Here is a 13,415-nt window from a genome sequence, read left to right as displayed (position 1 = left end):
AATTATGTGATGTGACAGATGTGTTAGCTAACCTTAAGGCAGTAACACATTGCAACATATAAATGTGTAAAGTCAATACATTGTATACCTCAAACTTACATGATGTTATATGTCAATTATATCTGAATTTAAAGGAATTTTTAAAAAAGAATAATATAGGATAATGGCATGAAGGGGGACTAGGACTAATTATAAATGAGGAGGGTACCTAAAGCTCATATGCATGGTGGATTTGTTACCAAGTCCAAGCTCATGGGGCTTCAGGTGGTGCTAGTGGAAAAGAACCTGCCTGCCCATGCAGGAGATGTAAGAGACGTGGGTTCAATCACTGCGTCGAGAAGATCCCCTGGAAAAGGGCATTGAAACCCACTCCAGTATTCTTGCCTGGAGAATCCCATGGACAGAGAAGTCTGGCGGGCTACAGGCCATAGCATTGTAAACAGTAGCACGTGACTGAAGCTACTTAGCATGCACACACGCACAACAAGGTCATACTGCTAAGTACATGACAGGCCAAATAAATAGACAAAGTGTTAGAGCAAGGAATAGTGACTTTATTCAGAAAGTCAGCAGATCAAGAAAATGGTTCATTCGTATCCAAAAGAACAATTTTACCCGAGTTAGAATTCAGGCTTCTTTTATAGTAAAAGGGGAGAGTGTGGCTGGTTGTTGCAGACTTCTTGCTGCCAGGAAGACCCTGGAGGAAATGTGATAATCCCTTGTTCTTGCAGGTGTCCAGGTAGGTCAGGTCATGAAATTCCTGTAAACCTTCAATAAGACAAATGCTATTTTCTGTTCTGCAACTTTTTATCTCTGTATGAATGAAAAGTGTTATGGCTTTAAAGGTTAAGCCTGGGAGTCAGAGACTTGAGAAAAAGTCTATTATGTATTTTAGGTGATAGGCAATGTTCTTTTACTGATTGAGGAGATGAAGGTGCAGAGCCAGCATGACTAAGCACAGGCGACAGAGCACAAAGATTAGAGCTAAAGGAAGAGATCCAATACGGAATCAGGCTTGTTCTTCTCTGATACAGATTTATGGGATTTTCTACTGTTCCTTGGACTGTTGATGTACATGATACATTTTTTCCTTTGTATATATGCAATATTTTACAACAATAACATTAATAAATAGCAAACAATTATTTAAAGTATGACAAAATAGTTTAAAGCCATTGGAGAACTAATGAAGTGATCAGGACTTAAGGAGCCAACATGCTGGAGAAAGGAGAACCATGGAAAGATAAACTGACATTTTGCAACTTCTTTTCCTCTGGAGACATTTCCCAATTCTAGGGCACAGTGAAGGAGGCTGAGAATCCAGGCTTCATCCAGGTAGATGGCTATATCTGAGGACCAAAAAAAAACCAGTGCAGCTTTCAGTGGTCTCACAGGCCCAGAGAGACAAAATTAGAGACTTAAGGAGCCAAGGTTGCAATGAGAAAGAAGAGATGGAGGACTGAGTCTGTCACATTGTAGTCAGAAGCTAATGAGCTAAGCAGAAAGCCTTTCTAAGACAGATAATAGTATTTGTTTCATGGTAAGAAAAAGAAATAAAAGGTATTCATTATTAGAAAAGAAGTCAAACTGCTATTACCTCAAGACAACAGTTTCTATATATAAAAATCTCATGAAGTGAAAGTCATACAGTCGTGTACAAATCCCCATGGACTGAGTCCATGGAATTCTCCAGGCCAAAATACTGGAGTGGGTAGCCTTTCCCTTTTCCAGGGGATCTTCCTGACCCAGGAATCAAACCTTGGTCTCCTGCATTGCATGTGGATTCTTTACCAACTGAGCTATCAGGGAAGCCCCCAAATCCCATAGAATCTACCAGGAAAAACCTAGAAGTAATAAATGACTTTAGCAAGGTTGCAGGGTACATGTGTTAGTCGCTTAGTCATGTCCGATGCTGTGACCCCATGGACTGTAGCCTCCCAGGCTTCTCTGTCCATGGGTTTTTCCAGGCAAGAATACTGGAGTGGATTTCCATTTCCTTCTCCAGGAGGTCTTCCTGACCCAGGGATTGAACCCGGGTCTCCTGCATTTCAGGTAGATTCTTTACCATCTGAGCTATAGAGAAGTCCGGGACTTCTAAGGGATATGAGAAAGCTTTGGGAGGATGGAGATATTTATTATATTGATTGTCATGATGGTTACATGGGTGTATACAGATATCAACATTTATCAAACTGTACACTTTAAGAATGTGCATTTCAATTATACCTGAGTAAGTTCTTTTAAATAAAAAGATTAAGTGAAGAAGGAGATGGCTGACAGAGACAGAAAAAATAAATGCCTGAAGGCTCTGAAGAGGTTGGAAAATGACCACAGTGAGGAGTCTGTAATCAGAGAGTGGGACACTTGAATCACTGATGATCGAGGTGGGAGAGGGCAGTTATAGGAGATGACAACGCCTGGGAAGTGACCAGGGGAAGTGGATGACTGAGGTAGAGGTCATTTTTCTGCCTATTGCATACTCTGTTCTTTTTGCCTGAGCACAGCCTCCCTCACTCTTTGCCTGGCCAAGTCCTACTCATCCTTCATGTCTCAGCATTCCTGTCCCTTCACCAGCAGCACCTCAACTGGCATTCCTGTCCCCATCTAAGTTATGTTCTTCTCTAATGAAATCTTGTAGTACTTGCTTTTCTTAAGCACTTAGCACAATGGTTACATATGTATTTCTGCAATTCCTTCAGCAGTTCTAAGCTCCACAATGGCAGGCACAATGAGTAGTTTCAATGTCCCTTGTATCTCTAGCATCTGTGGTGATGCATTGCTGTTGTTGTTCAGTCGCTCAGTCGTGTTTGATTCTTTGCGACCCCATGGACTGCAGCATGCCAGGCTTCCCTGTCCTTCACTATCTCTTGGAGTTTGCTCTAACTCATGTCCATTGAGTCCATGATGCTATCCAACCATCTCATCCTCTGTCTCCCCCTTTTCCTCCTGCCCTCAGTCTCTCCCAGCATCAGGGTCTTTTCTAACGAGTTGGCTCTTCGCATCAGGTGACCAAAGGATTGGCACTTCAGCCTCAGCATCAGCCCTTCCGATGAATATTCAGAGTTGATTTCCTTTAGAATTGACTGGTTGGATCTCCTTGCTCTCCAGGGGACCCTCAAGAGTCTTCTCCAACACCACAGTTCAAAAGCATCAATTCTTTGGTGCTCAGCCTTCTTTATGGTCCAACTCTCACATCCATACATGACTACTGGAAAAACCATAGCTTTGCCTAGCTGACCTTTGTCAGCAAAGTAATGTCTCTGCTTTTTAATAAGCTGCATCTCTGACATTTGGGGCAATGCATGGTGAAACATACATCTTTCACATTTTCCAACTCCAGCTTGACTTCCTGAAGGACCTGAACTGACACATTTCATTTGAGGGTAGAGTGTACCTCTCCTTCTCCTCTTTCATGGCAAACGCAGGAGAAAAGCCAAAACACTTGGTGTCCCATAGTCAAGCATATGTCTCTACCAGGGCCCAGAAGCACACCAGAAGCTATTTCTAGAAAGACATATAATCTCTGATGCTGATGGCATGGCCTTCCTCCAGAACCCCAGGGACGTAGGTGGCAATTCTCTTACAGGGGCTGGCCTTGAACTTGACACTTCATCTCTGCCCATTACTGATACATCTGACACCATGAGGACTGTCATAAAAGATGGTCCACACAACTGCTTCCACTGCAGCCTGGACCTGCTGCAGGTTCCTCTCCTGCACCCCAGCTCTGAGCCTTCTGCATCATCATGTGGACTGTAGCAATAACCCTGCTGTCTTCTTTGTGGTGGAGGATTCAAGATGCAATTATTTGTCTTGCACTTTGGAGGGGACATCCTGGCATGCCTCTGATTCATTTCAGTCGTTCAGTCCTGTCCGACTCTTGGTGACCCATGAATCACAGCACGCCAGGCCTCCCTGTCCATCACCAACTCCCGGAGTTCACTCAGACTCACGTCCATTGAATCAGTGATGCCATCCAGCCATCTCATCCTCTGTCGTCCCCTTCTCCTCCTGCCCCCAATCCCTCCCAGCATCAGAGTCTTTTCCAATGAGTCAACTCTTCGCATGAGGTGACCAAAGTACTGGAGTTTCAGCTTTAGCATCATTTCTTCCAAAGAAATCCCAGGGCTGATCTCCTTCAGAATGGACTGGTTGGACCTCCTTGCAGTCCAAGGGACTCTCAAGAGTCTTCTCCAACACCACAGTTCAAAAGCATCAATTCTTCGGCACTCAGCCTTCTTCACAGTCCGACTCTCACATCCATACATGACCACAGGAAAAACCATAGCCTTGACTAGACGAACCTTTGTTGGCAAAGTAATGTCTCTGCTTTTGAATATGCTATCTAGGTTGGTCATAACTTTCCTTGCAAGGCCTCTGATTACTGAACTCCTAAAAACTTCACTGAATTGTCAGCTCCCTGGATTTTCATAGGGTTTACTTCCCATGCTCTTGAGCACGTGTCTTACAGACCCCTCTTACTCATCTTCTTCAATCGATATTATCATGTCAGTTTAACTGATCTGAGTGATGTTCTATGGGCTGTCTAGGTGATCCACATCTCTTTGTACTATGTTATGAGATTGCGTATGATGTAGGGCAGGAGAGTTAACATAGCAGTGGAGTAAACTTTAAATAGAGATGTCTGTCCATATGATTGTGAACTACTTCTCATCCTCTTCCTCTGATTGGTTGGAATAGAAAGGAATGTACTCATCAAATCAATGGCCAAATAACATGGACCTAAGGGCTTATTAATCTGCTTGAGCAATTATACCACATCCAGCACACAGCATCCACAACTGGAATTACTACTTGGTGAAGCCTGGAGTATACAGTCATTTTACAGAATTCATCCAATTTCTGCAGTCAACAGACTAGCAATGCAAATGTAGATATGATGGGGACCACCACCCCTAAATCTTTAAAAGTGGTTCTAATCTCTGTAATGTCTTCAGTGATATTGTTTGTAATTGACTCTCTTGGTTGTGTGTGTGTGCTGGGGCCGGGGGGGACGGGGTGTGAGTGGTTTGCAGTTCCATAGACTTGCACATAACTTCCACCAATGTAAAGACAATGAAAGACCACCTAAAATTTGGTTTGGATGTGGAGACCAATGAAACCCTCCCCACACACACACCCCACCCACATCAAGAAGTGAAGAAATGGTTCATTACTTTCAGAATCAAGGGTTCTGAAGAGAGCAGGACAAGCCTCTCAACCAGTTGTGAACTGACTTTTGAGATCAAGGAACAGAGAGTGGCCTGGGATTTTACCATGGAGGACAGGTGGGGCCAAAGTGAGAGTTCTCACATGTGGTTACCAGCATACATGGTTCTGATCTCCCTGTGGTGCTAAAGGAAGGAGCACCCAGGCTTTCTTCCCAGTTTACCCAGATATCACACATAAGGGGGAGAGGAAGGGCTAGCTGAAAAAGGAAAGGCCAAATTCTACCAATGATAAGGGATGGGAGTGTTACTCTTCCCTGCACTGCTGGGGCTCTGGGAAATGGAGGCCCTTAGGGCTGGAAATATGGAAATACAAACCTCAAAATGGCCTGTGCTGTGCCTGGCCTTAATTCAGGGAGAGCTTTTGCTAGAAGAAATAAAAATCAATAAGGCAGAAAAGCAGAACCTGACTGTAGAAAGGAAGACAACAGGAGGCATAACCATGTTAGATGTCTAAATAGAAGAGTTGGTGCACTTGCATAAGCATCTGGGAGGCAGGAGGTTAGATAACAAATAGGACAGTTGAAAAGGCACCTCTCACTCATGGCTGAACCGACTGCCTGAGCACCATGTCCACCAGACCAAGGCCTTAGCAGTAGTAACTACCCACAAACTGGAAGCAGTATATATTTTGATGATACAACTCGGTATATATGATGATATATATTTTGATACAACTCGGTAACCAGGGTAATCCTCTCAGTTCTCTTCTACTCACTTTCTACCACTAAAAAAGGAAAGGCGCCAGCCACTGCTCTGCAGATTGAACCACCCAAACGGTCCATCTCCCTCTTCCACCTCTTGATAACGACGTCCCCTCCCCACGGAGACCCAGCGCCATGAGTTGGCAGGTCCACTCAGGGTCCCTCAGGGTTGAAGGGTCGACTGCCCTCCCCGCGTGTCCATGGGTCCTGGCCGCGGCCAGCTCTGAAGACCAGCGTCTGGCGTCCAGAGACCACCAGGGCAACTCGCCAAACAGCCCCTTTGGATCTTTGCGGGCACCCTTCCTCTCTCCCGCCTCTGCCTGCACTGTGGTGATAGTGCACTCGGGTTCAGAGGGCCTCCGTCAGCTCTAGGCAGGTAGGACCACCCAGAACTTCCAGGCCATTGAGGGATGGGCAGCGAGAGCCCAGGGCGCCGGGATGGCCATCTCCAAGATGGGCGGCCAGGCAGAACTGTGATCCTCGCTCGCCATCTGGCGGCCGTCGTGGGAACCGCCGCCGAGGCTTCTCCGCCCAGGGCAGCCAGCCATTCGAAGCGTGGATGGTCGCATTTCCCGGTAAGCACCGCGACGCAAGGTCGCGGCTGCAGGAAATGGCGGCGCGCGCAGGCGCACAGGCGCCGGACGTAAACGCGCAACCTCACGGGGCACAAACACGCAGGCGCACGCGGGATGGCCTCACGCTCGAGAAAATGTCTCCTGAATCAGTAGTGCCTTCCACCCTGGCGACTGCACTGCTCACCGAGGGCTCTGGGGGAGCCACAGACCCCGAGTCAGCCTCTGGGCAGGAAGGGGCCATCGCTGGGCCCCTGTCTGCAGCCTCCTACTCACAGCCCTGCACCCTGCCTCCTGCCTGCTCCCAAAACACAGGACTAGTGTGGGGGAGTGGAACAGGGAGAGGGGTGCCCATGCCTCTCAGCATGCCACCCTGCCCTGGACTCAAGGTGGAGGACAGCGCTGCCAGCCTTTCCCCGCCTCTGAGGAAAGGGGGCTGTGGAACTCCTGCTGGCCCACCCTCCTTTCCTCGGGCATCACACCACCACTCCCCGACCCCCGTCCCTGGGTGCACGGAGCAGGGCTGGCCGCCATTGGCCAGCAGGAGTAGGCCTATCTCAGGAAGGTGGGCAAACACCCGGGCCCTGGAATCCTGCACCACACTCCTGACAGTGGCCTCTGATCTCACACCAGGACCTTTCTGTGGCTGGCTGGTCCTTGGGATGGCACATGTGACCTCTCTGAACCATCTGGGTGCCTGGAGCCCCCACAGAGCTGCCAGGGATCCTAGAGCCTGGCGTCCTACCTGCTGACCCTGCCCTCCCCCACATCTAACCCACTTATTCCTGGAGGCTCCCAGAGGTTCCTGAGGACTCAACCAGCCACAGTCCCTGCCCACAAATCCCTGTCACCAAGCTCCGTCCAGCCCAGGGGGCCACACAGACCATCTCGGACCCTGCCGGGACCACACTGCAGTGCTAACTCGGGGTACCAGGCCACTGTACCCCCACCTCAGGCAGCGCCTCCCCTCCACTGTCCAGAGCAGAGACGAGACAGCTGAAACTTTGAGGAAACTTTATTGAAGAGCAGCACTGACTGAAACCATTGAAGACAGGGAATGACAACACAGAGAACTACTAACGGCCACAGATCATGATCCTGGCCCCTCTTATTCTCCCAGGGTCCCTAACAAGGTGCCTGTACTGCCCCACGCAGCCGTCCTCCCTCCCCCCACACTCTCCCTTCCTGAGGGCCTCGCAGGTGGTGTCTTGCCAGGAAGGTGGGCGCTGGCAATGCCCAATCCCCTGAGGGCAGCTCCTCCCACTTGGGCCCACATGCTCTATGGTGGGCACAAGTCAGTCAAATAGCAGGGCATGCTGCACCAAGCCGAGGACACAGAATCCCGAGGAAGCACAGGGTGGCCCAGCAGAGCACAGGTCCTGGGGGCCTCCTGAAGCCCCACTGCGGCACCAATGCAGATCTTCCTTCCAGAAGTCCTGGGGTGGACGCTGGCCAAGCCCTCATCCATCCCCTACTACCCACCAGTTCCTGAGACTGGGCTAGGGTGTCTCTGCACCACAGTTGGGGGAACTGCTCAGAGAAGAACACACGCACATCTCCAGGAGAGCAAGCAAAACTGGGCCTGAATATGCACTGGGAAAGCACACGCTGAGCTGAGGACTCGGGACCACAGCGGGTAGGGCCTTGGCTGGTGCTGAAGCTAAGGGCACGTGGCAGGGCCCAGGGGTGGCTGACTGGGTAGGTGGGGACAACCAGCCCAGGTTCATGGGCACTGCAGGGCTCTGTGGGGGGTGGGAGGGGGAAATGGACGGCGGCTTGGGGGTGTGTGTTGTTGGGGAGGGGAGAGGGGACTGGGGCAGGGAGGGGTTCCTTGAGACCTGGGTCACTAGGGGGCCTACAGGGACACATCTGGACTTCCCAGGACAGGGAGCAGCCTGCCCCAGGGGATGCTGAATAGGGGTCCCCTCTGGTGGGGTGCGGGGGAGGCCCAGGCACCATGACATGGCCCTTAACGTCTCTCAGGCCAGTATGGGCAGCAGCTATTTGCAGGCACCCCTCACCTAGGCAGGTACTGCCCACTCAGGGCTGTTCCCAGTTGCAGGCTTTGGGGCTGACCTTGGCATTGGCAGCTGGTGAGTGGTACTTCTCCAGGCCAGTCCCAGGTCTCCAGTGACCAAGCACAAACCTAAGCAGAACAAAAGAACCCTCCCTCCTGCTAATGAATTCTCCTCCTCCTCTTCCTCCATCCCCCTCCTCTTCCTGAACCCCCCTCCTCCTCTTCCTCCTCCTCCCCCTTTTCCTCCTCCTTCTCCTTTTCCTCCTTTAGAACAAAAGTTTACATGCACACCCACTCACACCAAAGGCAGCTGTGGGGTACTGGCCCACCAGGTACCCAGGGCCCTATCATCTCCTCACAGTCTTTACTGTCCTTGTCCCTACAGTCCTTCCAGGCTGCAGGGGCCAGGGTAGGGGAAGACTGCTTGTAGGCTGGTGCTGGGTGCCATGGGCCTCTGGGTCCTCTGCCCTCAATTGTGGAAAGGCTCCAGGGTTCTGCCTTCTGGGGGACACCCTAGGGCAGATGATCCTGAAGACAGGCTGGATCCTGTGATCTCCCCGCCAGAGCATCTCCCGTCTGCCCCACAGCTCTTCCTTGCCAGTGCTGGCACCTTGTGGCAGAGATGGCCTCCAGAGAGGCTCCTCTAGGTCCCACGTGGCCTGGGGGACCATCAGCATCGTTAGCTCAGAGCCCACTGGGTGGGCATTTGCAGGTGGCCAAAAGCCAGGGCCAATGCCAGAGACCCTGACTACACCTTTAGCCTCTGCTATGTTGGGGTCTCTGTCTGAGGTGCGGGCACCCCTTTTGCTGCATGTTATGGCCCCATACTTGGACCTCCCACACCTCCCTGAATTGATTTTGGCTTGGTTGGTGGAGCACCTTCTAGCTGGTAGAGGCTGAGGGGGCTGGGCCTGGCTTCCCTGCCCCTCTGCCCCATTCAAGGCTCCCACTGTTTGTGTGGACTGCCTCTTCCCCCGTTACACTTTTTCTGTTGCCTGCTAGCAGAGGGTGTGCCTGAATATGTTGAGCCTATGCTTCCTAAGCCTTGGGGTGGTTCAATGGCTCCAGCCCCTCTCTCGTTCCCCGACTCTTCTGCTGCCAGCTGAGGCCTGGGCTTTGCCGGAGGCTGGTTCTCGGCCCTAGGAAATAATGCCTGGCTGTGGCCTTCCTCCCCAGTGTCACAGCTGGAAGACAGCCACCTGCACTTCAGAAATGGGACGATCCTTTCCCGGATGGTCTGAGTGCTGCTTTCAGCAAATGACCCTGCCTGCACCATGACCTGAGGGATCAGGACATTGTCTTCTGATGCCTTTCAGACCCTTTCTGCTTGACTCTGGTTCTCCTCAGTCACTGCCATGGTGGCCTCATACTCCTCTTCATCTCGAATGAGCTTCATTAACTGCAGGAAAGTGGGCACACACTCTCACTGATCCAGTAGCTCTAGCTTGCCCCAGAGGGCAGTGGTCATGGAGGCTCGGGCTAGGATGTGTTTCAGGTGAATCGTGTCTGTGCTTCTCACTGACAGGGGGCTGTGCTGCCTGGCTTTCTGAATCAGGGTCTCTAACCATACCAAAAAACCAGAGATGTTCTCTCTAGACTTCTGGAAGGTCTCAGCTAACTGTGAGGTTCTATGGTCCTGTTTATCCCCAAAGATCTGCTTCAGGGCCTCCAGGCACTCCTCCACTGTCACAGAGTCACTGCTGGCCCTCAGCACCCACATGATGGACTGGGCAGGGCTACATAAGCTCTCCAGCAAACCCCGCCTCTTTATCTCAGACACCTGCCATAGCTGCATCATCTTAGTCACCTGCTCTAGCCAGGTTTCAAAGCTCTCTTCACCTGGGCCTGGGAGAGTGTTTCCTGAAAACATCTTGAGTTTTTGGTACCACAGGCTTTCTTTCAGAAGCTGCAAGACTGGTTGCCTGACTTGAGCGAAGCCCTCCAGCTCTGCACCCTCAGAATGAGTGCTGTACCCCAGGGTTTTGGCCACATCTACCATTCTTCAGCCCTCATCTTTTAGGAAGTACTTCAGTCTGTTGATAAATTCCTCATCTGGGCTATGGGGTTTCACCACTTCCCAGGTACCTCCCTTTCCTAGGATCCAGCTGGGCACTGTAGCATAGTTGATGGTGTCAGGCAATTCAAGGAAAACTGCCTTAGCGTGGTCTTCCCTTCTGAACATTGTGCCCAGCACCCTGTAGGTGCAGAGGGACTCTAAGCCCCTCCTCAGGGTCTCTTTAATTTCTGCCTCACTACACTCCATGGGGATCCCCATGATTAGCAAGTCCTTCCTAGGGTCCAGGTCCATTCCTCTGCACCAATCCTCCAACAGTCACAGCCATTGCTCCAAGTTTCTATGGACTGGTCTAATACTAAGGGCAGTAATCAGCTCACAAAGTGTGACAAGGAGTCAAGGAATTTTGGGTCAATGCCAACTATGAAGGCAGAATCATCTCTGTTTTCCACAGCCTATAAATGCAAATGGAATGAGAACATCATTAATGCCCACCCTCCCAACCCCCACCAAACCCCCTCCACTACCCCCCTCTCTTTTCTGGTCACAGGGATTCAGCCCCTGTTTCCCACGGCTTCCCCAATCATTTGATGGAGGGGTTTCTTTAGGCCCAGCTTCCCCCAGCTCATCCTGTCCCTGCTGACCTCCGCTTGCTGTGGGCTCCTCCTCAAAGTCCTAGGACTCTGCTGTGTGTCCTGGAGGTGCCTGTGGTGAAAAGGCCAGAGATAGAGGTAGGAGGCGGGGCCTGACAAAGCCTGTGTGTGTGTGTGTGTGTGTGTGTGTGTGCCCACGCCCATGCCCTGGCTCAGGGCTGTGCAATCCCGGGGCACCTGGTACCCACTTCTGTGGGGCAAAGGTTAGAGGACGAAGAGGTACAGTTCCCTTCTTTCTCAGAAAATGCCTGACAGATGAGAAAGATGACTGGAGCTCTGCACAAGGCAATGAACTGATGGGTGAAGAGATTGTGTGACAAGCTGTCATATTGCCATGGATACTGAGGACAGCATGGGCTGTGGGTTTGCATCACTGAGGGGTGTCATGTGGTAGATAAGGTTAAGGAGCAACAGGTGATGTCATTGGCCTCTAACCAAAGAAGTATCCTTTGTTGTGGGGGAGAGAAGATGGGGGGTAGGCAGCAAGGATCAAGAGCTGAAAACAGGGACCTATGGTTTCTAGATGTTTGGAAGCTAGAATCAGAGGCAGAAAAGGGACCCAAAAAGGGTCTCCAGTGCCACACTGCAGGAACAGACGACTCTGACCCTAGGTGTGACCCTATCCTGCAGACCCTGTAAAACTTGGCAGGCAACCCCACCCCTCCTGCTTTTTGCCAGGGTTACAGAGGCCTCTTCCGCCTCACAGCTGTTCACCACGCTGGTTAGGGATCCAGTGGCAGTGCAGATGCTAGAATTCTACCCATGGGCAGCACCAGACCTGCCCTCCAGCACTGTGCACGGGCAGTTCCTGGTGCTGGGGCGGTGGACACTGCTTCACTGGATCTGTTCCAGGCAAGGCCGAGGTTCTGCCTCACAAGACCCTGCTCAGGCTGTGCCAATTCTGAGTCTACAGAAGTGCTCACAAGCACTCTGGTACAGGGGTACAAGAAACTGCTCAACTGGTATTCAGCACTAGTGCAGTTAAGATTATTACTGCAGTGTACGTGCTTAGTCGTGTCCGACTCTTGCGACCCCATGGACCATAGCCCATCAGGCTCCTCTGCCTATGGGAGTTTTCAAGCAAGGATACTGGAGTGGGTTGCCATTTCCTCCTCCAGGGAGTCTTCCCAACCAAGGGATTGAACCCGCGTCTGCTTGCATCTCTGGCAGATTCTTTACTGGCTAAGCCATTGGGAAGCCCTCAATTATTATTACTCCGCCCTCAATTCCAGCCCTCTTTTAAACCTTAATCTGCCTGAAATGCAGGAGACCTGGGTTCGATCCCTGGGTTGGGAAGATCCTCTGGAGAAGAGAATGGCTACCCACTCCAGAATTCTGGCCTGGAGAATTCCATGGACTGTATAGTCCATGGGGTCGCAAAGAGTCGGACACAACTGAGCGACTTGCAGTCCCTCTGCTGCTGCTACTGCTGCTAAATCACTTCAGTTGTGTTCGACTCTGTGCGACCCCATAGACAGCAGCCCACCAGGCTCCCCCGTCCCTGGGATTTTCCAGGCGAACACTGGAGGGGGTTGCCATTTCCTTCTCAAATACACAAAGTGAAAAGTGAAAGTGAAGTCACTCAGTCGTGTCTGACTCTTAGCAACCCCATGGACTACAGCCTACCAAGTTCCTCCATCCATGGGACTCTCCAGGCAAGAGTACTACAGTCCCTCACTGGCTCTTAAACCTTGCCCCCGCTGTCAAGTCCCACCTCCACCAAAGCGCAACTGGCCTTAAGGCCCACCCCTGATGCCAAGCCTCCCTGCACGTTTGACCCAGGTAGCCACCAAGCCCCACCCTGTCCAAGTCCCACCTCCAATGAAGTCCTACCCCCAACTGAGCTCAGCCCCTGATGCCAATCCCCACCCCATGGAAGTTCAATCTTTGCCCCCACAAAGCCCCACCCCTTCTTGTGACCCAACCCCCATTCAAGTCCCATCCCTAAGGAAGCCTTGCCACTACGTAAGCCTGATCCCTGCCCCCACTCAAGCCATGTCCCCACCTCTTCCCAAGCACAATGCCTGTCCTAAGCTCCGACCTCACTCAAATCCAACTACTGTCCCAAAGCCTCTGCCTTCATTTCACTGTGGTCCCCACCCTCACCTAGGCCCACCTTCCTAAATCCCTCCACCCCTTTACACACTCTCTACCTCAAACACCCCTCATTCCAGAGCAGGAATACGTCTGACCAGTGGAAGTTGGTAGAGGCCAGGAGAGAAAGCGC

At 51.3% G+C, this 13,415-nt stretch overlaps 1 protein-coding gene across 1 annotated transcript; it reads right to left on the bottom strand.

Annotated features, from left to right (window-relative positions):
- Nucleotides 1-6,280: 6,280 nt before the first annotated feature.
- PNMA5 (PNMA family member 5) lies at nucleotides 6,281-10,850 on the bottom strand (the record flags this gene model as incomplete). The annotated part of the gene is given in 2 exon segments (XM_005888793.1): nucleotides 6,281-6,588; nucleotides 9,503-10,850. Coding segments are annotated over 2 exon segments (1,656 nt in total), but the record flags the coding sequence as incomplete, so codon positions are not given.
- Between the last annotated feature and the right edge of the window lie 2,565 nt (nucleotides 10,851-13,415).

Source organism: Bos mutus, chromosome X, assembly GCF_027580195.1.
Source record: "Bos mutus isolate GX-2022 chromosome X, NWIPB_WYAK_1.1, whole genome shotgun sequence".
In the NCBI taxonomy this organism is placed as follows: Eukaryota; Metazoa; Chordata; class Mammalia; order Artiodactyla; family Bovidae; genus Bos; species Bos mutus.
This window is presented reverse-complemented; position numbering and strand designations above follow the sequence as displayed.